Genomic DNA, 27,258 nt, shown 5'->3' on the forward strand with positions numbered 1-27,258 from the left:
GAGCGGCAGCGGCAGCATGTCGGCCGGTGGAGCGCCAGTCCCGCCGCCCCCGAACCCCGCCGTGTCCTTCCCGGCGCCCCGGATCACTCTGCCCGCCGGCCCGGACATCCTGCGGACCTACTCGGGTGCCTTCGTCTGCCTGGAGATTGTAAGTGGGGTAGCCTCGGTGACGGTCGCGCCCGGAGAGCGAGGAAGGGTAGCGGCATCCTTGCTCCCGGGCTGTCTCCCTCTGCGCGCGCCCCAGCTCCCTTCCCTTCGACGTGGCCTTTACCTGCACCTCTCCCGGGGTCCTGCCCTCTCCCTGCCTGGCGCAGCCGGAACGTGGGCCCACCGACCTGGCACCTGTTACGCCGACACCTGCTTCCCCGCTGGCGACAGAAATCGGCCCGAGAGAGCAAGCGGGCGGCCCGGCGGGGCCCAGGATTGGGGACTTTGAGAGGGGAAGGGTGTTTGGGCTTAGGGCACCGTCGGAGACCCCCGGCGGCTTGGCCAGGGACCGCGCTTGGCTGGAGCTAGAGCAGGGCTCTCTGCCTCGCCTGTTGCAAACCTGCCATTTTGTTGGGTGGTGCAAAGGTGTAGCCAGCAGATGATTGAGTGACCTGGAGGTTGCCACGATGTGAAAAGCGGAGGCGGGAGGTACCAGGAAGAGAAGGCGGGCTTAAGACCTGGGCCTTTACCCCCCTTCCCTTTATTAGTGCCCTTTGGATTGGGGAGAGGATCAGGGCTTAAGGGGCAGGGAAGTAGGTCAAGTATGAACCGTGCCCTTGGCAATTTAATCAAGTGGGCGCGAGAGTAGCAGAGGAAAGGTAGAAACGTGGTTGTCAAGTGCCTTGCTGCCTACCTTTGCACCTTCTGACTTCCTAGTGGACTTGTGCAGCCCCACACCTTCTCAGCACTCTTTTTTGGGCCTAGATGAAGGTGAGGTCAGCTGGCCTGCCCTGCTATGTTATTGGGCTAGAGACTTAAAACTTTTTAAAGGCAATTTTCTGGAGTTGGAAGCTTTTGGAACTCGTTGTGGACCAGGGGAAATGTGCAAACATAAATTGGGCAACCCGAGGTTGCATCACGCCCTGAGAATGGCAAATCTAGAGTGCAGTGTTAGCAAGTCCCTGCCCTTCCTGCAGGCTGATATTGTTTGGTCGGTTAGGAGTTTTCATCTCCCTTCCCTCACCTGGCCATTTGAGTTTGCATAACCTGGATTTGGTCGCTTCAGTTTCACTTTTGTGCTCGTGGGGTTGGAATGCTTTGCGAGCATTGGTTTTCTGCCCTATTATGCTACCGTGGCTAAGGCGTGCTAAGTTAATTTTAGCTCAGATTTGAATCTGAAAAAGGAGACAAGTGAGTTACAGGCTACGACATCAGTAATCAGATCGTGATGGCAAGGCTGGAAGAGGCTGGTTTGAGTCTGAGCCCAGTTCAGAAGCATCTGAATGCTTGGGATGAGGCGCCGGCATCCATGTGAGAAGAGTAGGGAGAGGATGGCACTGGGCCCGGGCTCTGCTGGGTGTGGGGGAGATGCGCTGAGAACAGTAGGGTCTGGGGAGAGAGCTTGCGTGAGTTCTGGTGCTTTAGCTCCCTGTTCCTCAAACTCCAGTTGTTCGCACACCTCTTTTACAAGTTTTTGCCAAATCCACATTCCACCTGTGCTAGAATTTACAGAATGTTCATTTCGATTCTCTTCCTAAACGTTAGTACCTACCTTAAGCCTCATCCTAAACAATAATACACACGAATCCTCAGATTTGATATACTGGGTGTATTCTTCTAATTTTTACTCAAATATATACTTATATATTGACGTATGTATGTATATATGTAAAGATATGTAAGAGTACATGTATGTATATATGGAACATATATGCAAAGAAGGCTCATCCATGTGCCATCAAATCAAATACTGTCTCAAGGAACACCCATGGTCTTGTCACACTTTTAGAAATGCTGCCTAGTTCTGAGGGGAAAAAGTGGAAGTGATTTATTCTATTTCCTCTCCCCTGCCCCCATTGTTCTTTATCTGGCCTAGTAGTTAGTTTTCAACTCTGCTGTACTTAATTACTTGGGCAGCTTTTAAAAATACAGTGACTGGCCCAGACTAATTAAATCAGAATCTCTTGGGGGGGGGGTACCCACAGTCAGCCAGGTGCTTCTAAAAGCTCCCCAGAGGTTCTAGGGTACAGTCATGGCTGGGAACCACCAAGAGCGGCCTTTATCAGGGCCCTGTGGACAAGACAGCCCTCGTGCAAATATGAATTTTCTCCCTGTGCGAAAGCTTCTACCCCACCCCATTCTAGTAGGGACCCAGGCTCACAGAAGTAGCCAGACTTTCCTCTTATCTCTTCATGTCATCTGGCTTCTTACTCCAGAAACATGTCTCAGACCCTCACCTACATAGAATAGCATCGCTTCCAAAAGCCACATCAGTTTACTTTTCCCTTGTTATGGGCAAACATATGTGATAGGTTAAAATCTAGGCCTCCCACCTCTCCAGCCCACCCGGCAAAAATAAAAGAACCAAAATCGTCCAATGAAACTGGTGACCTCAGAGAACCAACAGACCTCGTTAGAGCCAAACTGTAGCTCCTTCTTGGCTCTTTCCCTGCCACACTGCTTAGAGATATCGGATTATACGCCCTAAGAAAGCAGAGGTCAGACTTGCTCAGAAAATTCTGTGTTACAGACAGCAGGGTGGCTATACTCACTGTGGTGAAAGCTGAGGAATGTCTAGATTGTCGAGTCCTGGTGTCGTACACCTGAAACTAATATAACATTGTGTGTCAACTACACTCCAATGTAAACTTTTTCAAATTTTACATAAAGAATTCAATCTCAATCCCCCTTACTACACCCATTCATACTCTCTCAAGTATAAGCCATTTGTTGAGAGCTAATTCAAAAGATGCAAACAGCGCCCGCCTAACAGCACCAGGTAGGGCCGTTTAGAGCCCTGGAGAATGTGCAGCCGCACATGCGTGGTGTGCTTTTGTGACATAGGTGTGGTCCTCTCCCAGATATGTAGGTTGTCAGCCCCTCAGTTTTTGCACCAAGCTATGCTCACCACGAAGAGCGTGATACTAAGTTATTTTTGCAATGCAAAGCCTTTTAGTTTAGGAGGGAAAAACATCACCTTTGAAGTTACATTTTCAGATTCGCTCAGGGTTTCCTGAATTAATGTTTTCTAAGTCATTTGTCAGGTATTTATTGGAATACCTACTGTGTGAAAGGTACTCTTCTGGGGGAAAAAATGTTTAGACCCTTCCTCACCTGAAAGAACACATAACCTAGTTGAGATGGTATGCATAAAAATAACGACCATTCAAGGAAGAAGGACGTAAGTATGGAAAGTGAACTACAGCTCAAGTGTTTTCCAGGTGGGTCTGTTCATAAGAAAATGACCTTGGAGCATCTGTATTATTGGGCTGAATAAGATATTTTGGGTCCCTGTCCTCAGCTAATCTTGTATAATGCATGAGAAAGATTAGATGTAACAGTATTAAACACGGGAAAGAATAAAGGTCATATATGGAATTCAGCGTGTTTCATGGTTTTGGTGTTTGGGAAGCTGCCCACGTTCCCCCAAGATATTCATTAGTGTTTCTCTTTATGGGAGATCTTCTAGGACTCTTATTCACTTGCTTCAACCTGCAGTGTTGTGGCTGTCCCAATAATTTTCATTTATTCAAGAAATAATTAAGAATCTGCTATGTATCAGGCCTTATTTTATACCCTGGAAATAGAATAGCTCCTACTCTTAAAAGAAATTCCTATCTAGTGAAGTGTAAAGTCAAGAAAGAATTGCAGTGCTGTGTTTGTAGTGATAAAATTGGTTCATGAGAAGTACTATTGAAAAACAGGGTAGGGAACAAACTGAGGGCTTCAGAGGGGAGGGGGGTGGGGAATGGGATAGGCCGGTGATGGGTAGTAAGGAGGGCACGTATTGCATGGTGCACTGGGTGTTATACGCAACTAATGAATCATCGAGCCTTACATCAAAAACCGGGGATGTACTGTATGGTGACTAACATAATATAATAAAAAATCATTATAAAAAAAAGAAAAAGAAAAAGAAAAACAGGGTAGGGGTGCCTGGGTGGCACAGCGGTTAGACGTCTGCCTTCGGTTCAGGGCATGATCTCGGCCTTATGGGATCGAGCCCCACATCAGGCTCCTCCGCTATGAGCCTGCTCCTTCCTCTCCCACTCCCCCTGCTTGTGTTCCCTCTCTCGCTGGCAGTCTCTATCTCTGTCGAATAAATAAATACAATCTTTAAAAAAAAAAAAAAGAAAAGAAAAACAGGGTAGAGGGGCACCTGGGCGGCTCAGTTGGCTAAGTATCTGACTTTGGCTCAGGTCATGATCTCAGGGTCCTGGGATGGAGCCCAGCTTTGGACTCCCTGCTCAGCAGGGAGTCTGCTCGTCCCTCGGCCCCTCCCCTCACTCGTGCTCACTGGCACACGTGTGCTTTCTCTCTCTGCATGTCAAATAAATAAATAAAATCTTAAAAAAAGAAAAACAAAAAAACCCAGGGTAGAGCATGTCTGACCACTGAGGAGTCCATGACAGCTTGAATGGGATGGTGACATTTGAGTTTAGTCTTAAATGATGAGTAGACGTTCAATCAACAGAAAAAGTGGGGAAGAAAATTCCAGATAGAAACAAGGGCATGTGTAAACCCTAGAGACGAGAAAGACCATGGTATGAAGGTTCTAGCAATTGTTAGTTTGTTTTGGTTTTTTACATAAGTTCTGGGAAGGTGGCAGAAGGAGAAAGAGCAGGTAGGGCTTGAGTTGTGACGCGCTGAGAAATGATAGGGCCAAGGCATAGGGTGGGGAGCTGCTGAAGGACAGGGGCAAATGTGATCATCCTTAGGTTTTAGAAATCTTTGAGTAGTGAGACTTGGTTATAAAACAGATTGAAGGCAGAGAGATCACCTAAGGGCTTTATTTCAGTGGTTTGAATGAGGGATAATGACAGCTTGACAAATGAAAGAAGTAGAAAAGAAGAGAGACGGATCTGACGTTTCGAAGGTCAACCAAGTACGTAAAGTTTGGTGTGTCCTGAAATGACGCTAGACCAGACTTAAATATAAGATGTAACTTGGAAGAATTATGCCAGAAAAACAAATGTTAATGAGAGGATGACGGGGAGGGAGGGGCTCTGGAGCAGGCGTGTGCTGTCATGCCAAGCAATCTGTGGAAGGGATTTCAGGTTATTTTCAACCCAAAGCTTTGACATTGGACTAACATATCAATGGTCGGATGTATAGAGTGTCCTTTTCTGGCCCAGAAAATAGATTTGAGTAGCCCAGCGACATTGTGTGTTGGCAGTGGTGAAGAGGTGACTCCATGGATAGGTTTCCCTCTCTAAAAGGGTTTTAATTCTATAAGTAAGATTTTCCCTTTACCTCTGGATTAAAAATCTCCAGCCATGTGTAAAGACTCCTTAAAATTTCATAAGAGAAAATAAACTGATGCCCCTGCCAAAAATTATTTTCGGCAGTTGTTTGCCCCTGACTGGCAGCCCTGTACAAAACATGAAGAATGGCAATAGGGAAAACTTTAAATCAGATTTCTGAACATCTTGACCTTGAGCTCCAAAGGAAAAGGTCAAGGAGAGGAGATTTGTTTTGCAGAACCCTACAGAAATATTGTAGCTGGCAGTAGGAGCCGTGAACATGGCATATTTGCATTGATAAGCCTGAAAAGGAAAGACTATGTAATGACAAAGGATGGGGACCAGGCTGGTGTCCACCGTCCCTGACACATGCCATACCTCACAGATGCTGTTGGATCTGCAGAACGAACTGGACAGCGTGTGAAAATATTCCAGAGAAACTGGCTGGAGTGGAGAAGGGCAGCTTGGGAGTAGATGTCCTGAGCAACTTTTAAAATGTCATGATTCTTCTCCAGGAATATATAGTCTGATCTGAATTTCCTATGTCTTCTTTTATACGAAAGGGGTCACATCCTTTTACAGTCACCATATATGACATTCTTGACTTTCGTATAATAGCTTCCAGAAGGAGAGAGGTAAAAAGGAGGAAAAGAGGCATTGGCCTGCATGGACATTTTTAACCTAGGGTGATAACTAGTTACCCACAAACATGAAAAGAGGATTTTTTAAAAATCCAGGGCAATTATAAGCAAAAATAAAAAGGGCCCAGAACATATTTCTCCCCTCTAAGATGTGCTTTCCATTTTAGGGTTAGCACTGGCCATTTAAGAAACCAAAATGGAAGTTTGGGTCAGATGGGGAGGAAAAACAAAACAAAACAAAACTGTAGTACCAAATTCTTTATAGCATCCTCAGACATATTTTTTAAACTTTCAAATGTAAATCTAAAAAGTAAAACTTCTTTTCCGTTAGTATGTTTTGTACAGAGGCCTCTTCTATATCTGTTCTTTCTCGTTGCTTCCCAGAGCTCGTCTTGTTTTCCTTTCTCTGATTTAAAACAAACAAAAACACCTTGCTGGCCTGTACCTGTAATTCAGAACTGTCCCAGGGCTAGTCCAGGACCAGGACCAGTTTGGATAGAAGTCCGCATGGGGAGAGGACAGATGGAAATTGATGGAGGGAGCAGGAGGGGGGCGGGTAAGCCACAAGATAAACACTACCCTGATCAAAAGTTCCAGCAGCAATTGCAGTAGAATAGGTGAATTGGACAAATTTGGGGCCCGAAGAAGATTGAAAATGGGGTGGCATGAGATAGACTGGCAAAAGCTGCCAACTTCCCCCATAACTTTCCATCCCCGCCTCCTGAGGTCTTGTACTAGGTGGTGGGCGTTGCCAATAATAACTTAAAAATTGAGAAGTACGTGTTCCTGCTTCACTAGTCTTCATGCCTATTTTCGAACACCCACCATGTACCAGGGAATGAGCTAGGCTCCAGACAGCAGTGTGTTCTGAGCATCTCAAGCTGTACTTCTGGAGAATTTTCTTCTAGAACCATTCATTTACACACACTGGTTGGTTTTCGTTCATTTCAGGGAGAATGCAACTGAACCTCTTCTGTAGAAAGCATTGTGGTGGGTTCTGAGCATACAGAGGTGTTTAAGGCCAATGCTGCTGACTCTGACCGCACCATCCAGTGGGCAAAACAGCCAGATGCACCTGCGACTTCAAACCAGTAGTTGTAAGTGCTGTAGAAGATACACACATCGGTAACCGTGGAAGCACCGAGGGCTGGCAGCCAGCCAGGGAAGTCTTCCTGGGAGACCTGCTACCAGAGTTTAGTTATCCAGAGAAAGTTTAGGTGGCAGCACATGATGGGCAGAAGCATGGACCAGTGTGATCGACTCATGTGCAGGGGATAAGGGACGAGAGGCTGGAGTACCCGGGTAGGGTAGCTGGGAAAGTGGTGGTGCTGGGACGAAGGTGAACTTGGAGAGGGAACAAGAGTATTGATACTCTTACCACTTGACTGCAGTCACGCGGTGAATGAATTTACACGTTTATTGGGCTGCCTTAGAAGCACATCTGTAAGTTGTATGTGTTGACCGAAGTATGTGCCCAGTTAAAAAAAATCTTGGAGGGCACCTGGGTGGCTCAGTTGGTTAAGCATCTGCCTTCGGCTCAGGGACCCTGGGATCTAGCCCCACATCTGGCCCCCTGCTCAGCAGGGGGTCTGCTTCTCCCTTTCCCTCTGCCGCTCCCCACCACTCATATGTGCTCTCTCTCTCTCTCTCTCTGTACTCTCTCTCTCTCAGATGAATAAGTAAAGTCTTTTTAAAAAATCTTGGAATACAGGTTGTGTATAAAGAGCTAATTGTAGGTAATCTCTTCACTAGATGATGGTCTGAACACATTAAACGTTCTTTAACCATGTTATTTCATTTGTGAGTACCCAGTAAGCCAGCATTTATTAAAATAGGAGGGGTTACCAAGAAGAGAAGATATTCTGAACTTTTGGAGGGGCACAAACCGCTCTGTGATTCGGATGAAAGTTGTGTTCTCAGAAAAATGCAATTAACTACGCAATTGGATGATTTCAGGGAATCAACCCCCCCACCTCCAGCAAGCCAGTCCATGGCAAAAGGATAGAAACCCTGCTCTAGAATGAACACTCACCTTTGAAGGAGGCAGAACAGCATAATGTCAAGAGCATAGGCTCTGGAAGCCAGTTGCCAAGTTCAAGTCCCACTTCTAACAGTTATGAACTGTGTAACTTAGGGCAAGTTATTAATGGCTGTCTACTTCAACTTATCTGTAAAATGGAAATAATAATAGTAATTATCTCTCAGTGTTTGTGTGGATTAAATTGGTACAAATGACACCCTTAGAGAGTTGTTGGAGCATAAGCATTCGATAAATGCTAGCTAGTATTTCTATTATCCTCATTAGCTTCAGCCTCTCACTCTAACTCTATAAACCAGACTAAGAGGCAATTTTTTTTCCCCTCTAGGCTTGCTGGTTGGTTCATTCTCAATGCTACCGTGATGACGTGCTCGATCTATGAATAGCAGGAAAATTGGAAAGAAAGGGTTATACGTTTATATACAGGAAGTTCTAAATAATGAAGTATTTCTCCTTAGGGGTAGTCTAACCAGTCCTTCGTACCTTCAGATTCACTTACCTTTGCCTGTTCTCATTCCAAACATCGACTAAAAATAGGTCAGAGTAGGAACTGGCCCGTTTACTTAGCGCAATAATAAGAGGATCCGGAGATGAAGGTGTCAGATGGGTTTGAACATTGCTAGCTAAGATGCTGCAGGGCGTGTTGAAAAACATGCTAGTAGGAAGTAAGTCAGAGGAAAAAAGGGTATTTGCAGAACGACTCCTTTAGAGACATAAGACCATCCAAATAGGAGACAAGTTGGGAAATCTGTCATCCGCTCCGCGCAGCCCGAGTTGCAAGACTTGCTTCTGGCTCAATACCCTGTTTCCCGTGGGGTTACGGGTTCTCAGCAGTCCACGGTTTCTAGTGAGAACACGTTTGGAGTCCAACTCGGAGGGTTCCGTTCAGTGTGATGTGTAGAGGAAAACTCCCACGGCTTTCTTATGGGCAGGCTTCAGTCCCGCCCCACCCTCGCGGGCAGAGCCAGGCTGAGCGAGAAACACCCGGGGAGCCACAGAGGGGTTCTGTGGTTTGGGGACTGTGGAGCACTGAATAACCGCAGCTCAGCACATGCTGGAGCACTCGAGGTGTCTGCCAGGTACACCTGGACCTGAGCTCAGAGGGGAAGGGGGAACTGAGCTGCAGGTGAAGGCTGATACGTACTTCTAGGAAGCGTTGGCCTTTGTAATGTACCTGGAAGTCTGGTCATCTTGTTGGAAGACCTTGAGGTTCAGAGGCATGAGCCCCCACTTATTCGTTCCTGAAAGAGATGTCAAAATGGGGTGCCTTGGGGGAGTTGGGTATGTAATTATCGGACTTTTTAGGACACTGGAGAGCGATGGAAGGCAATGATAGACAAGAGGTCAGAACGTGGATTCAGATCCAAGAGGAGAAACCATGGACGGACGTGGCATTCCACCCCTCTTCACAGTGTGTGTACCGTGCAGTTGCTACGATACTTTATCAGCTGTCCTCCCTCAGATTTTAACCATTTTTGTGCTTGGAAAACAAGGCTCCCTCCAGAGTCACCTGTCCTAAACCTGGATGCTAATAATTACAGTAGGGCTGGTAAAAGCGCTCAGCTTCGTAGTGCCCAGAATTAGATGACGTGAATATAGTAACATGGACGGTGGTAGTGTTATTAAAAGATCAGTTTTTAAAGTTGGAGCCAGGTTGGGAAGCCCAGGGACAAAAGGCACTTTTGGTAAAAGGAAATCCTGAAGCAAGGAAGAAAGAGCGGGGTCAAAGCCCCGGTGACCCCTATAGCAACATGACAGTCTTGCGGTGAGGAAGGTGGGTCTCCCTAGTGGCCTCATCTCTGTTCTCTGCCCCATCCCTCCTGCACCTCCCAAAGCTGCCGTGGTGAGCAGGACTTCGGTGTGGATGTCACAGACTCACCGAGCCAGGGATGGTGGGGGGGCTCAGTGCTGGTATGGGGGGGCACTCATACACCTTCCTCCCACCCCTGCCCCCTTCCCACGCAGCACACACACCACAGATGAGGAGGCGAACCTGTTCTCTTTTCATCTAAGCGTTCCGTTTCCTCTCCAAGCCTTTGAGGTGTTGGAAGGGCTGTAATTTAGAGTATGACAAGAATGGTTCATCTACACGGTTTCACATCAGCATCTGCTGTCAAAGCCCTGGTCTACCTTGAAAGCCTGCTGCAAAACCTGCCTCCCCTGCCTCCCTCTCTCGACGCCTCCCATTATATTTCTTCTCTCCTCTCCCCGTCTCTCGGAGTGCACTGTGTGGAGCTCTTTTTATAGCACTCACCACAATCTGCTCCTGAATCAGATTTGATGGTGTCTGTTTCTCCCTAATCTAGAGCTCCTGGACACAGAACCTTGCCTTTTTTTTTTTTTCTTTTTTCCCTGAGTATTCTTCTACAGTGCCTAGCGGTAGATTTGAGGATGACCAGTTTGAGGTCCAGTTGGGTTTTATTAAATGTTCTCTTTAATTCCAGGGGATCATATAGCCCTTCTTCAGAGAGTCAATTTATCATAATCCCTGTGTCCTATAATTATGCTTTTCTATCTGAGTCCATCTGCCCCTGATAAACATGGCCAATTGATCTTTATTACCCTGTGTACTTGCACCTCGGTTCTCAATAAACGACTTTAATTAATAGATATTTAATAGCAATGAATATTTCTTAAATAGTATTTAAAGTAATGTAAGTTATTTGTAGTGGGAGAGTAGGAAAAGGTTACCAGGAAGATGATGCTGAGAAAGAAAGGAAAGATTTGAAGATCTTATCACCTTCAAATATTTAGTAAACAGTATGAAAGAGTAGAGAATCTTTCTACTGGGAACATTATTTCTTTCATAGCTACTAATAAGGTTGTGGCTAAATTTTTAAATATGCATTAATATTCATGACTTAGACTTATTTCATAAAACTTTCTGGGTTGATTGTTATTTTTTTTATTGTTATTTTTTTATTTGAAATTAGGACTTCAGATATACCAGCAACCACAATTATAGATTGATTAGATTGGTGCTGTAGTTATCCTATTCAAGGGATAATTTAGGCTTTTGAAAATGTCTTTCAAAGTGGTAATGAATTGTATGACTGGGCCTTTGTTTAGAAACTTGAATTAATAAAACTTGTGATTTTAACTTTTAGTCATTTGTGCAATTTGGATATTATCTCGAGACTTAAGAAGCAAGATACACATGATTATTGGTTTTTAATATGCAGAGTTCTAGCTGTTCTTGGAAACTTGGAGTTTATTTACTAAACAAATATCGGAGAGCCTTCTGCATGCCAGTTGGACATGTTTCAATGATATGACCTCTGTGTGTGTGGGGGGGGGGTCAGGGGTGGGGAGGACATGGGGTTGATTCCCACTTGCCAGCTGTAGGTATCCTTAGGACAGGTATGTAGCCTAGGCTTTTGGACCGCCAAATCTAGCGTAGGGATAGGAAGGGATCCTTCTGTCGGTGGATAAATGGCTTAGCACGCAGAGGCCAGTAAGTCAGCTGGCTGCCAAGAAGGTCTTCTAGTGCAGTCGGACTGGAAGCCAGGCTGTCCAATTACAGTGTTTCTCGTCAGTGTAACATAGCCGTATAGAGAGCTTGCCCAGGGCACAGGGCGGGTACCTGAACGTGGGGTGGAACTCAGGAAAGACTTTTGGGGTGATGTACTCTTCAAGATGAGCATGAGTGGAAGTTTCTCAAATACACATGGGGAGGGAATGACATTCTGGGCCAGCATATGTCAGGCCCCTCACATGTGAAAGCGCTTTGTCTCTGGACTGGATTTTTTTCTTTAATATAAAATGTGAGGGGTTTTGTGGCAAGGGACAAAGGCTGAGGAAGACAGGTTAGAGCGTAAGGGGCCTGGAATGCCCTGAAGAGGACGTCTAGCCTCTGCTGCTCTAGTGTTAGCTTAGAGGAGACTGCTCTGGTTAGCTTCGTAAAACCGACCATCTCTACCCTGTAATCGTTTCTCCTCCTATGATTTCTCCCTCACTCCTAGTTGCCCAAGCCAGGAATCTGGGTTTGTGCCTTATCTGTTCTTTGGCTGTCATGTCCCCTATCTGATCAGTCACCACCTGCCACCACTTCTCAGCTTCTGTCTAATCCATTCACTCCTGTCTGTGCTCCATACCTGAGTCTGGGCTGTGCTCTGTGGCTGTAACGTCTCCTCTGTGGTCCCTCAGCCCTGGATCCATTCCTCTCCGGCCGGAGAGAAGCTTCTGAATACAAATTGGGTCATTCTGGGTCCTGCTCAGGGGTTCTGTGGGCTTCTACTGCCCTTGAGTGGACCTGCAGGACCCTTTGCGTAGCCTCCAGCTCTCCCCTCTGGCCATCCCCTACGTGGTACCTGCTGCTCCCCGCATGCTGAGCCCTGCCCCTCAGCTGCCAGATCCTCTCAGGGCTGTCCTCCTGCCCCGGGACAGCCTTCTCCTCCTGCCACTACCCCTCCTAGCTTTGTCCCTTGGGTTGTTGCTTCCCGGGAGTGCTTCCTGAGTTTCCAGCTCCGTTTTAGAGCCCTCCATCTGTCAACCTGCAGTGCCCGGTATTTGCCCAGTTGTGAGGTGTGAAGCATCATTTTACTCACGTACTTAATTGTCTCTTTCCTGGGGCGCCTGGGTGGCTCAGCTGGTTAAGCATCTGACTCTTGATTTTGGCTCAGGTCATGATCTCAGGGTCATGAGATCGAGCCCTGCCTTGGGCTCTGTGCTCAGTGAGGAATCTGCTTGAGATTCTCTCTCTCTCCCTTTCCCTCCCCCTCCACTTGCTGTCTCCAAGCAAATAGGTAAATCTTTTTAAAAAATAGTCTCTCTCAGCTCTAAGGGAGTATGAATTCTGTGATGGCAGAGACCAAGTGTAGCTTGTTTGCCATCTTATTCCCTGCTCCTGGAATAGTGCCCGACAGGCCTTAGGTGTTTGCTGAATATTAGATCTGTGAATATGCAAAGTACCTGTTCCCATGCCCAGCACGCAGAGGAGTATCAATAAATCAGGTAGTTGTGTTTATTACCATGTACGGCAGCTGCGGCTGTCGTTCTACAGATAGGCAGTAATCTCACATGTACAAATCGGCCATGATAAGGACGGGCACATGGCCATTAGAAGTGACAGGTTAGAAAGTTATGGCTGATCTTTGCTGATAAACTCTCTGAGAAGCGGTGAGCGCAGAAGCCAGTGGTTTGAAGAGTCAGAGCTCACGGATAGGAGGTGGGGACCAAGCAAACAGGAATTTGCAGAAATGGTTGACTGAAAAGGAAATTGTTAGAAAGGCAACAGGGTCAAGGAAAATGCTCCTAGGTAATGAAAGAATTCCGTGTCTGCTCATGGGCTGAGGAGGAGAGTCCAGCACGAAGGCAGGTGCAGGGACATGTGTGGCACCGGGTCAGACCTGTGAGCGGAAGCGCTGGCCTTGCCCCAGAGGGGAGCTGGTGTCCCGCATGAGGACAGAAGAAAGGCAGTGTGTGTGTGTGTGGGGGCGGATGCGGGAATGTGTGCAGGGGGCTGGGGAGAAGCCGAGGGTAAGAGGCAGGGGGACGAGCACGTTCACTTCTGTTGCCCACACCCGTGACATCTTTCTTCCTTCCTGCAGCTGTTCGGGGGACTCGTCTGGATTTTGGTCGCCTCCTCCAACGTTCCTCTACCTCTGCTACAAGGATGGGTCATGTTCGTGTCCGTGACGGCTTTTATCTTTTCCCTCCTCTTCCTGGGCGTGTTCCTCTCTGGCATGGTGACTCAGATTGATGCCAACTGGAACTTCCTGGTAAGAGATTTTTAAGTCTATTTCAGGAAAATGCGAGAAACGTAGAAATATCTTATTCTGTCCTGAAATGCCTGGTCCCCTGTTCTCTCTGTTGCCTCCAGTGAGAGAGGAAAGGCCTGACCCCCCGGGTCTGCTGGGCTGCCGTGTGGCTGCCTTGCTGGACAGCAGGCTCCCAGTTTGTGAAATTTCTGTCCATAGAGCCGAGCAATCATTCTGTTACTCTGGTATGAGTTAGATGACCTTTACTCAAAGACTCTTTTATTTCACGCAACAAATGAATTGCATTACAGGTATTGAACTATCGAGGAGTGCCTTTGGGAGATGGATACTGTGACATAGATCTTGAAATTTTCCATCAGTTTCTGCTTCAGATATTAAATACATACATTCTCTTCAGAAAACCAGGAGCTATTAGCATACTCTATTCTCTAAATACTTCGAAAATGGGATAGTTTATATTTATTTTTAATTCCTGTCCTAAATTAATAAGAATTGGTAGTTTTAAGAAATGAATTTATAGGGGTGCCTGGGTAGCGCAGTCGTTAAGCGTCTGCCTTCGGCTCAGGGCGTGATCCCGGCGTTGCAGGATCGAGTCCCACATCGGGCTCCTGGGCTGGGAGCCTGCTTCTTCCTCTCCCACTCCCCTGCTGTGTTCCCTCTCTCACTGGCTGTCTCTCTGTCACATAAATAAATAAAATCTTTAAAAAAAAATGAATTTATAGTCAACCCAATTTTAAAAATTATGATGCTATTCAATTGAATCAACTTACTTTCCCTTTTCCCATATAATATAGGCGGCCCCTTTCATGCTTATGCTTATTTGATCTCTGAGACTATTTCAAAATGGCCACTGGAGCTTGAATTCCAGCCTGTGGTAGACAGCACTTAAATGAAGGTCCTGAAGAAACTCTTTAGGTTTCAGTCAGTTGGTGGTTAGAAACTTAAATCAGGCCTTCAGTCAGGTTTATACTGTTCTTCTCAGGTTTTATGGTAACATTGTATTCACCAGCTTAGGGCGGATGTTAGGCATATTAACAAATATTCTTAGTTACAGAGTAGAAGGAGAACCATCGCCATCCCAGATGTGAGCAGCAGTGAAGTCTAGTGAATGTGGCTGCCCATTAAACCAGCCCAGGGGCAGATGGTTAGTGTAAAGTTAAGGAGGAAGTGTGGGGCAAGGGTTATGATCTTGCACAGGCTTTAAAGTGAGGTCTGGTGTGTTTAATAACTGTGTAGCCTTGGCCAAGGTACTGAACCTCTGTGACTTCTGATTTCTTCCTCTGTAAAATGGTGATAATAGTACCTACCTGGAATTAATGTATTCTAAAGTGCCCATCAGCTTTCTGTCTGATTTATAGTATATGATCCATAATCATCCTAATTCCTTAAATAGGCTTATAGTTTGAAACTTTGAAAGTCCTTCTATTGAGTCACTGAATTGTACACTTGAAACTAATATTACACTGTATGTTAACTAACTGAAATTTAAATAAAAACTTAGGGTAAGAAATTATTCCCATACACACACACACACACACACACACACACACACAGAGGAAGTCCTTCTGTTCTTAGGTTGCTAATACACTGTGTTCCTACATTTTTGCCTTGCTTTCTCATTAATGATGAGAAAATATTTCTAATAATTGGTCAAGTGATGAAGATCAGAAATCTGTATTGAAGTTACAGATAGATTGCTTAATCTCCTCTTTCTTAATGCTTGGCTTTCCCATAATCATGTATGAATGAATCAGTCAATACCTAATGTTGGTAAGCACCATCAGGCTCTTTAAGTATTAAGCTCAAAGATGGTATTTGGCCAGCATGTACCAAGATAGCCTTCAGTACTAGTTAATACATAGTCATTGCCCCACCCTGCTACCTCTCCCCAAGTGCTGTGCTTCCAGCCACCCTGGCCCTTTCTCTGGGACCTTCCTGGACTTCCTAGTAGCACAGCAACTAAAGGGTTACTACGTGGGAAAGTAGTGGGTCTCCAGGGTCCTGCAGTGCCCAACATTCCTTCTAATGGTGGATGCACATGCTGTACCAATGTTTAAATATTTTTCCAACATCCCTCCTGGCTTTATTAGACATATGTTCATACCATCTTTTTTCCTTTTGTTTATATTGAGTCTGATTTTTGATACTGAGTATATCATTAATATCCTTATAAATTTGGGTTTCCTAAATATGTGGTTCCCCCCCCATCTGTAACATCATATTTGTTGTTCAGACAATAAAATGTAAGAGTGTGGTTTTTTTTGTTTTTTTTTGTTTTTTAATTAAACCACTTTATGAAAGGCACAACTGAAATTGGAAAGACCTACCCATCTGTTGCAGGGGTCACCTGTGGAGTTTACCCTCCGGTTCTTTAGCTGGGGTAGTCCACTCTTACTGAGGGAGGAAATGGCGGTAGCCTCACGCAGCACGCGGTACAGTGGCCTTCCCTGCACAGCCTTGTCGTGTGGGCACACTTTCCAAGAGCCCACTCATGGCTTTATGGAGTTCTCTTAAATGCTTGCCATATTTAGAATGGGCTCCTTTTTTTCTCTCCTTTGGTGATTTTCCACATAATCAGTCATTTCTGACCACCGAGTTGGGTTCGGTAGGTTTTGTAACGTATCGTGTATACTCTCGGCCAGGAAAATTTCTGAGCCATGCATATCGTGGCGTCGTCACCAGATGGTAACCAGTTTTGATTGCTGCATTCTGGAATTGTTAGACATTAACTGCTCAGAAAAATCATTGTTTCCCCTGGTGGTAACAGTTTAATGTTACCTGTATATAGTGCAGGATGGAAGCAAGAATGCATTTTGATGAAAAATTTGTTTTCTAAAAGTATTCGTTGGGGGATATTAACTAAAATATTCAAGGCTTCTACCTTTTGTTGATCGTGAGGCTGAATTAACATTTGTGGTGGTAGATATCTTCAGTATTTTTCCCCAGCTTTCTAGCTTAGATGTAAGTGATGAAATAAAAATATAATATGTCACATATGTAATAACATATATTAAATGCTAAAAACCTGCCCTATTCTAATTTGAGGAAAGAAGCAGGTTTTGATTTTTGAGATGGTTTTTCTGTTTGTTTGTTTAGGTTTTTTTTTTTTTTTTTTTGAGGAAATACCATTTTGTCTAACTTTAAATAAGAGATACCATACTTATTTTCCATTTTTGGAGAGACGGGGTGTGAAGGAAAGATACATTTTAGAAAAATAAGAGCTACAAAAAAAAAAAAAAAAAAAAACCCAAAACGTCCTGTACAGTTAAACAGGCTTCACTTTATTCTCCCAAAGTAGGCGGCATACATTTGCCCATTATGGACATCACTTGATACTGTGAATGTCCTGAGCTATATTTTCTGTCCCGACTTTCATTAACTTATTCGGTCTTTATGACAATTCCTTATGGGAGACTATTATTCTCATTTTTACGGTTGAGAAAGATAAAGCTCAGTGTGGCTGTTTTTCACGCTGCCCTTGTGGAAACCAGGATCCCCCTGTTTACAATGTAGCTTTTTTTTTTTTTTTTTAACTAGTTAGTAAAAATTTGACCTGAGGAGCAAAACATGGGCTTAAGGTAAGAATATGGGGGATAGTCATTTGTTGCTGAAAAAAAAAAATCAAGCTCTGCTTGATGGTTTAGCCGAGCAAAAAGTGAAGACCAGTGCGCTGTGCTCCGGGCTGCGCGAATACCGGGAAGTTTGGCAGACAAGCAAGAGTATACAAAGGAGACTCGGAAAGGGGCTGGGGCCATCTGCCGATGGGGAAATGCCAGGGCCTCAGGACAGGTGGCTCACAAAGGGTGGTCCCTGCCCAGCGGCAGCAGCGGCACCTGGCAACGTGTTAGCCGTGCAGGCCCTCAGGTCCCCCCCAGACAGACTGAGTCAGAAGCTCAGAAGGCGGGATGCAGCCGTTTGTGCTGTAGCAAGCTTTCAGATGACTCAGGCATGCTTACCTTCAAGAACCGCTGGGTTTGCATAAACAAGCTGCACTGTCCAAAACGACGAGCAGAAATCTGTGGCAGACCTTCTTGCACACATTCCACACATAGCAGGAGTCGGAGTAGGATGTCCAGGATGGCCAAGCATCGATGTGGGTGGGGCTCTCCTGTGGTGGGGAGTCTTGACTGAGCACCGGACGGGTACCTGGTCCTATGGTAGGCCCTAGAAATAGAGTGGTGAACAAGACAGGCCTGTAGTGGCTCACAGAGTTCGTTGTTGTAGGAAGTGTCAGTAAAGAAATAATTACACAAGGGCGCCTGGGTGGCTCAGTCGGTTAAGCGTCTGCCTTCCGCTCGGGTCATGATCTCAGGGTCCTGGGATCCAGCCCCGAATCAGGCTCCCTGCTCAGCGGGGGTCTGCTTCTCCCTGTCCCTCTGCCCCTCCCCTCTGTTCATGTTCTCTCTCTCTCTCTCAAAAAAAAAAAATAAAATCTTTAAAAAAAAGGAAATAATTATATAATTGATGCATTAATCAAAATGTTAATGGCCAAGCAAGGCGTGTTCAGGATACTAGAAGAGCATAGCTGTCATCTCAGGTCCACTGGGAAGCAGACTGTAAGGTGAATTTAAAAATGCAAGAGATTTTGGGGTTCCTGGGTGGCTCGGGTGGTTAAGCATCTGACTCTTGATTTCAGCTCAGGTCTGGATCTTAGGGTCATGAGATCAAGCCCCAAGTCAGGCTCCATGCTAAGCTTGGAGCCTGCTTGAGATTCTCTCTTTCCCCCTCTCCCTCTGTCTCTCCCCCCTGCTCATGCTGTCTCTCTCTAGGAAAAAAAAAAAGAAAGAAAAAGGTGCAAGAGATTTTTTCGAGGGGGAGGGGAAGAGATAACACCTGTAAAAGGTGATGGGGAAGGAAATAGGGTAAAGCAGAAACATCTTAGAGTGGGATGCAGATTGACGGTCTTGGCCAAATTAATGAGAAGCTCAGGAGCACAGTCTTTGCCTTAAGAGTCTTGTTTTAGGCAGAAGTGCCCAGGCACCAGTATCCCCACTGTACCATCATTAGCTGGGGACTGCGGGAGGAATGTGACCTTGGCTCAAACACAGCAGTAGATCCCCAATCCATTGAAGCCAAAGCTGTCAGCTAATTAGACTTCTCACAGCTGAATGTCAGGTTCTTTCTTAAAACGGACTGTGTATAGTTCGTGATTACAGATGCTGCAAGGGCCCAGGAGAACATCAGAAGCTGCTTTACTAAGACATGTAACTCCCCACTGCAGGTCACCTGCCTGACTCTAGAACTCCAGGAGCCTGCAGAGTGATTTTCTCACCAGTGTTGTCATGAAGTTAGTTCTTTTCCTCTAACACCTTAGGTTACGTATGACCCTAGGATGACATGGATTGCTGGATAGCATGGCCCGAGTCAGAGTTAGGAGTGTAAGACGTTTATTGCATGACAGCACCTGTAAAAGATGAAGGAAAAGGATTGGACAGGGAAGCCTTAACCACAGATCGGTTCTGATACTACTGGAAAGGAGGAAGAAGTCAAAATCAGCAGGAGTAGAAAGTTGGGTGGGGGAGGTGCAGGTGGTAGTTGGTGGTGGGAAGAGTCTCTCCAGCCACACAATACTGCATGTAAAGGGCATCAGCCTTGAAGCACAGAGTACTTCCTAGCACCAAAGTGAGGTCATAGTGAGTGATGTTCAGAGAGATGGGAGGGTGGCCTGAGCCAAGGCTGGTGAAGAAGGTGAGGGCCTCATCACACCAAGAGTTGCGGCCACGTCACCAGCCTCGCCCCTTCTAAGGTCACGTGAGCCACTTCCAAGGGTCCACGTCAGTAATTTAGATAAGCGCCTAATGATCTCGGACATGTTTTCCTCTCAATCTTATTTAGTAATTGAGATCCAGCTGTATTACTTCTAATCCCTAAAGTAGTGACGTTTGGACTTTGACCTCCATCAATTAACGTTTGTTGTGTAGCTACGCGGATCTGAGCATTTCTGCTCTAGATTAGACACACGATCAATCTAGAACACTGTTATTCCGTCTCTTGAAGGCATCGGTGAGTCAGCGTCTACATTAGTGGTGTTAAGTAGAACACATTTTTAGTGTGTACCTTTGTAATTCCCGCTCCTGGTGAGTTAGCTTTTCCTCATTATTCTAGGCAGAGTAGGAACAATTCCCATGGACAGATTTGTTTGTTGAATGGGCCTTTACAAAGGCAGCGCGTTGTTCCTTCTCTGTACTGTTGCTGTATCAATAACAGTCTGATAGAGAAAACCAAGCGAACTTTGGAACCAAACAGCCCTACATTTCAAAAGGTTATGTTTGTACGGCTTTAGAGCAGTCATTTAATTTTAAGAAATCACTTGTTCATCAAGTGGGACTAATAAATGGTGGTTGTAAGGATGAATGACAGTGACTGTAAGGTACCAGGCATCTGGGAGCTGTTGACAAAACCGCACAGCAGTGTGCTGATGGGTACCGGATCGTGTAAGACTGTGAATCCCGATAGAATTATCCCTCACAATCCCAGCAAATTATGAAATCACCTTACAGCAAGTGACTTTTGTTTGAGAGTTCTATACTTTTTGTCGACGTATATGATAGAGAATTTGCTTCTTTAGAATATCAGGAGATAGGGTATTGAATTCTGTGATGTCGTAGGTCTTCCGCGTTCCTCAGTGTATGGGGTGACAATCTAATGGGTAAAAATAATAATTGCTCAGAAATAAAAGACTTAATTATAAAGTGTGTGTATGTATATTATTATATAATTACATAATATATTACAATAATATAATTATTATCCAATAACAATACTGACAAGGTGTGTGAAGTTATATATTTTACCATAAAACTCAGGACCTTGGTTTCGTCAACTACGCCGATTACAGCGGGTCCGTTGGTTTTCATTTGGATTCTGATAGGTTGACGTTGTTCAAGCAGCCAGAGTAAATGGTGAGGATGCTTCAAGATCGTTTGATTCAATGTTCTAACCTTCCTGAACCTTCATGAGTTGAAATAAGGAACAGGAAAAAAAAAAAAAAAAGTATTACTTCTCATTGTAGGTGACTTTTTTCTCCTCGTCTTTCAGGATTTTGCGTACCATTTTACAGTGTTTGTCTTCTACTTCGGAGCCTTTCTCCTGGAAGCAGCAGCCACATCCTTGCATGATCTACGCTGCAACGCGACCGTGTCTGTGCACCCGCTCTTGAGTGATAACCAGTATAACATAAACGTCGCAGCCACAGTGAGTGTCCCTGCGTCCCGGTGACCAGCACCCCCCACCACCACTGTCTCGCATTCTCCCAGGACCGTTAGCATTACACGACGACTAGCTCTTTATCTGTATAATAACCTGATGAGCCAAGTTCCACCCTCACCCCTCGTGTTGTGAACCCCCACACCGAATCACAGACGCCGAGATCGCAGCCAGCCATGATTGTGGCTGGCCTGGCACGACAAAGCCTACTTTGTAGAAAGAATTCACTGTGCTTTTTCACTTCCTCTGACTTCAGCCGCGGTAAGGGAGATTGGTTCTTCAGTGGTCAGTCCCTGCTTGTAATTCATTTTAATTCAGTGAGTATGTATGGAGAGCTCACCACGAGGGAGGAAATGGGCAGGGTGCTGGGCACGGCGATGAACCACGTACAGCCCCTGCCCCTGAGGAGAGTCCAGGGGAGCGAGGGGGTAGATATCCCCCCATGACCATAGATGACTTACAGATGAAATGCATTCCATGGGGAAATTTTTGGAATGTTTTAGTCTTCCTTAACTCACATACTTAAGTGAGTCTGTTGTATTTTATTGACATAGGTAATTTGAAGACATGCTGCATTATTTCTGTTTTTATAATTTTGTAAGTGTCAGAAATCCAAATTATTCCCTGAAATGTGTTGATATTTAATATGGCTAAATAGCAAGTTAGTGACCCTAATGTTTTACCATTTTATGTAGATAGCATATATAAATAGCCAGACTCCCCCCTATAGCCATTAAAATCTTTCTGGAGCAGTGTTGTCTACCAGCGCTTTCTAAAATGATAGAGGTATCCCATATATGCATGATTCAATATGGTGGCTACTAATTAATCATTCATTCATTTACATTTAATTTACATTTACATTTACATTTACATTTACACAGCCACTATGTAGCCGGTGGCTCTCATATCGGACAGCACAGGTCTAGAGTCTGGGTATTGAAGGGTGGAGGGACGATGATTCTAAGACCTACTTTCATCAGGTTCCCAAGCCTCTGTTAGGATTTGTCAAAATTCATTGAGTGTCTACAATGAGTTAGACTATGTGTGGATTGCAACAGAAAGGAGGCATGGTTCCAGCTTTGACAGGCTTATAGTTTAGATCAGTGGTTTTTACACTTTTTTTTTTTATAGGAAATGAAAGTGTTTTGCTTAATGAAATCTTACTGAAAACCCAATAAAGACAGAATGCAAGAGCAGAGATGCTGTAGTTGGGGTGGGAGAACAGGGTCATGAATGATGCCTGGCCATCCTTCTGAAGCCACCTCTGTCTACCTCATCACCTCTGAGGCACTGCTGTGGGACCCTTACTACCCAAAGACCACGGTTAGAAAACCACTGGTTTTCACAGTATTACGAAGTGAAGAAAAGTTCAGGGACTCGGAATGGACTTTTTTTCTACCAAGAGTCCTTCCCGTGAGTCATCAATTCTTGTTGGATTTTCCTTTACTACTTCCATCCCCTCCTTTTTAGCGGTGCAGGCTATATTCTCATTACCTCTCAGCTCCTTGAAGTAGCACCAAACTGATCTACTCGTAGTTACCCTGAGATCCCCACTCTCCTAAGAGTAGTCGGCGCTCAAGTAATTGGTGATCCATGGTGGACGGCATTAGTTTCTCACCTGCATTCCTTTGTCCTAAGGGCCCAGTTTTCAGTGTTGTCCATGGTGTCGTTCTGTTCTGGCTGACCCTCTCCTGTGACTTTGTCCCTGTTATCCTTCCCTTTCTCTCTGCCGAAGAGAAACTGCCTTGGTAAACCTCAGCATGCTTTCGGTTCTCCATTACCTACCATCTCATCCACACGCTCCCATGGAAGTGAAGCTTCAGGTCCTGAGTTTTAATAATACTTAAACATAGGAGCCATTCTTTTGTGACATTACATTGAATCCCTCACTTTACTTTTTATTTCAATATACCTGAGAGAGGAAAATTCATTTTCACTAATAATAGACATCAGAATTGGTCATCCTTATTCAGCAGACAGTGTCTAGATTAGAGATGTATCAAAGAGACAACCAGCAGAAGAAGGCTGGGGAGAAGAGCAGAAAGGCGGTTAGAGAATGGTCATGTTCTGTCAGCGGGTCTGCTATTCCTTCTCAGAGCTAGAGTTTCCTGGTAAGGGATCCCTGCACTAAATCATAAGGTTTTACCACATTTAATTGCTTTGTCTTATAGTTTTCTGTGGCTCTTGAATTCCGAAAGGGTGAGGACACTACTACTGTTTGTTTACATGCACCAGATGTACTGCTGAGCACGTAGTTGTGCTAAAGAAATCCTTGTCAGATATTAAGGACGGTAATGCAGAGTTGAATGCGGGTTTCAGAACGATCTCCCATGCCAATCTGTAGATTCGTTTCTGTGGCTTTACTTTGTTTCCTTCTAAAGTTGCTTTCCACTATCACAGGAAGGTTTTGATACATCCTCAAGCTCTGATACCTACTCTTTTCTTGGCTGTGAAATCACTGTATGAACAGACACCTCGTAATGAGCTTTTGACTGTCGTGTTGGGGGTTTCATAAATATTTAACAAGTGAGTTCAGCATGGGAACAAATGTTCCACCTAAGGCTATCCACAAATGAGAAAATTACTGGGGGCCACGATGTTTAAAAGAAGGGTTAATGATGTGAGGGGGTAAAACAGGAGTACAAATCATCAGAAAGAGGACTATAAACCGTTTTCGTAAGTGTTGAAGTATCTTTAGGTAGGTTGATCAGTCTTTAGATAGTCGTTCCTTAGGATGAGTGTTTTCTGAAAGTCAATGTTATAAATCTAATATGAGCTTTTGTTTCCTTTTTCTTAGATTTTTGCCTTCATGACCACAGCTTGTTATGGTTGCAGTTTGGGTCTGGCTTTACGAAGATGGCGACCGTAACACTCCGTAGAAACTAACGGTCTGTGTTGGTTTCCTCTGGCTACTTGATGTGTCTGATTAATTTGGATACCATTTTGTCCAGATAGAACAACATTCCAAAAGTAATTTTTTGAGTATGTGGAGAGAATCTAAGTGCAAGTTTTGGTTCATTTCATGGATGGAAGTTTAATTTTATTATGAAGTTACACATTGGAATGGCCTTTAATTTTATACCTGTCTCTTTTTTAAAGAAAATCTTCCTTTATATCCATAAAATATACTGATATTGCTCATGAAAAAGGGGTATCTCTTTTGTTTAATTGCTGAGTCACCTAACCCTTAATTTTAATAGGTAACTAAAATTTCCTTAAAAAACAAAAAGCAAAAACAAACCGTGTTTTAAATAGCCTTCCCACTGAACTCTGTCTTTTAGTGTAAAACAGAGATTGGCACCCTTTTTCTATAAAGGTCCAGATGGTAAATATTTTAGGCTTTGTGGGCCATACAGTCTCTGTGGCAGCAGTTCATCCCTGCTGTTACTTAGCCACAGGCAATGGGCAAGTGAACAGTGAGCCTGTGTCCCAATAAAACTTTATTCACGAAGACAGGAAGCAGGCTGGGTTTGGCCTGTGGGCTAAGTTTGCCAACCTCTGGTGTAAAACCTTAGTTATATGTTATGGATTTTATTGATCTGATCCTGGAAGGTATAAAACGAGATAAGTCACATAATATTTAGCCTCATGATGCAATAATCACATTGCCTTTGTGTTAATGGTCAAGTATTTACCCTTAAAGTGGTGGATAGTTTTTCAGGCCAATTCAAGCAGAGTCTTGGGTACAGGAAAAAGTAATTTATGAAGTAAATCCTAGTTGCTTAATCAAACTAAGTGTCTCTTAACAACTGAGCAAACCTCTCATCGGGCATCCTTAAGATGAGATCCCCAGAAACCATTCACCACTACTGGAACTGGCATCTAGCTTCTTATGTCTCACTTTGGATTTATTTATGCTTCAGAGTACAGCGGTGTGTCCTCTGCATGAATACACGGATACTTGTGGGTGGGTATACGAGGCTTTACAAATAGGGCTTCCCTGAAGTGTTAACTTTTTACTTCTAATTATTTCACATTACGTTCTCAGTTAAATTTGAATAGAGTATTAAATATAACTTAAAGTCGAGGCTTCTTACGTGTTCTGATAATAGCCCCAACATCTATGTTGTTTTGCACTGGTAACAGATAATACAAAATCAGTTTTAAAAGAGCCATCCTAAAAACTTGTCTCTGGCTGAATTGCATAGAAAATATTTTAATGCATCTATTAGAGACGCTGGTTGTGGAAAGGTGCCAAAAAATGGCTTGAATGGGAGAATGAGTAAGAGTTAGGTCCCAGCTCCCACCACACTGCCCAAGCAGGATACTTACCTCCTGCCCCAGGCGGGCTTCCTCTGGGAAAAGAGGGCTTTGACCATTCAAAAACCTTCAGCCCTTTGCTTTTTTTTGGCTGAATCATCCCCTAAGAGTGTCATGTCTAAGTTGTGCTGTTAGATTTCATGGAACTTAGAACAAGCCCGAATGAGTCACATTATCAGTGCTCAGTGATCAGATGCTATTTATATAATAATACCCTACAAAGAAGAATCTTATCAGAGTTTGGTTTGTGATATAAAGACGTGTTTCAATATGTGACAAGAAAAAGAAATCAGTCATTATACTCATGTCCTGTCTTTTCTATAATATCTGACTTCCTTGGTTTTTGTAGCTTCACACCACACACTTAAACCTGTATTATGAATTGTATATTACAAAGTCATAAATGTGCCATAAGGATATATAGTTCATTCGAGTTGGAATCGTTTAAAGTTAGTCTGCTAGATTTAGTTGTGAGATTTTGTTTTTGTTTCCAAAGTATAACAGGTCTGTGCTTGGTGGCATTAAATTAAATGATTTCATGAAATGGCTTTAGTGGCACTTTTGTAAATGGATTGCTTCTAGATCATTAAGAACCAAGCCTAAAACTCATCTGACTGTGAATACTTACATTTGTAGATTAATCGTGTTCTGGGTTTGTGAATTGAGTGACAAAGCACTTGAACAAAAATTATGGCATTTGAGAATTTCTTTATATATGCTGTAGAAATGAGAAAGTGTTGGCTGGTTTTAAAATCTAGTAACTCCATGATGAAAAGAAATTTATTTTATAAGTGTTATGACTCTAATAAAGTATTCATTTGATAATCTTTTTTGGTCATCTATTTTTTATACATTTCACTTTGAAATTCACTTAAAGGTTTGATATAAACTTGACAGATTTGGAATTTCTAGACTCACAATATATAAAAGTTCTGCTTTAAACATTTCTATGAAAAGTCTCTCAGGAAATGTCAGTGAGCCTTCTTTCTTTGATGAAGGTCAAAGAGGTAAGTCTTTGGAAGTAATATTTTAAAGGAAGTTTATATTCTATTCTATTCTATTCTATTTAAAAGCATTTATATAGTGCTTTAATATGTGCCAGGCAGTGTTCTCAGCATTTTTTCAAATATTAGCTTATTTAATCCTCATGATGACAACTCTGTAGGGTGGACGATATCATCTCCTCTTAAAGATGAGGGAACTAGGGGCACCCGGGTGGCTCAGTTGGTTAAGCGTCTGACTTTCGGTCTCAGCTCTGGTCTTGATCTCGGGGTTGTGGGTTTGAGCCCTGCATTGGGCTCCATGCTGGGCCTGCAGCCTACTTAGAAAAAAAAAGAAAAAAGATGAGGGAACTAAAACATAGACCGTAAGCGACACAGAGTCAGGTGTCTAACAAGAGGCTTTTAAACCCCAGCAGTCTGGCTCCCAAGTCCAGGCACTTTATGGCTGTTCATCCCTCAGTTCTTCGAGATTTTACATATTTTATATATATAAAAATGTGACCCTTCCCCCACAAAGAAGATTTTAGCAGAATGTTTAATATAATTATGTGTGGTAGATGCCATCTTTTAGAACTTTTTGTCAGAGCCAAGGACTCGTGAGTTTAGCTGTAAGACGTTAGGCCAGGCCTCCATCACAGGGGAAAGGTTCGGCAGCTTCGGTCCGCCAAGGCCCGCCACATGCTTGGCTGCCTGTTTCTCTGGTCCAGTAATTCTGGCCTGGAGTGTGGGCCTTCAGTCTCCTGCGTTGCCTTACATCAAATCAGCTCTCTCCTGAATTACCCTGGCTTCCCGATCAGCCCTGGAACTGACATCAGAAGGGTGCTCTAGTCTGAGTTTTGCCTTTCGATCTTGATTCGTAAACTCTGTTTCCACCACTGCATTGGCCAGACTCTGGAATTCTAAGTCATCGTCACGAAGGTTCAAGTTTTTTACGAGTGAGCCAGTGTCTCAGGTAGCAACGTAATGTATTCATGTGGGAGGGAGGGGAGACGATCATCT

The 27,258-nt window shown here is 44.2% G+C and overlaps 1 protein-coding gene across 1 annotated transcript; it reads left to right on the plus strand.

Annotated features, from left to right (window-relative positions):
- Window positions 1-26,088, plus strand: MAL2 (mal, T cell differentiation protein 2). The gene is made up of 4 exons (XM_040626141.1): window positions 1-148; window positions 13,619-13,789; window positions 20,828-20,983; window positions 23,796-26,088. Exons 1-4 carry the CDS (start codon window positions 17-19, stop codon window positions 23,865-23,867), a joined length of 531 nt encoding a protein of 176 aa, XP_040482075.1. The 5' UTR covers window positions 1-16; the 3' UTR covers window positions 23,868-26,088.
- The last annotated feature ends 1,170 nt before the right edge of the window (window positions 26,089-27,258 follow it).

Source organism: Ursus maritimus, unplaced genomic scaffold (genome assembly GCF_017311325.1).
Source record: "Ursus maritimus isolate PB19 unplaced genomic scaffold, ASM1731132v1 scaffold_9, whole genome shotgun sequence".
Taxonomy (NCBI): Eukaryota; Metazoa; Chordata; class Mammalia; order Carnivora; family Ursidae; genus Ursus; species Ursus maritimus.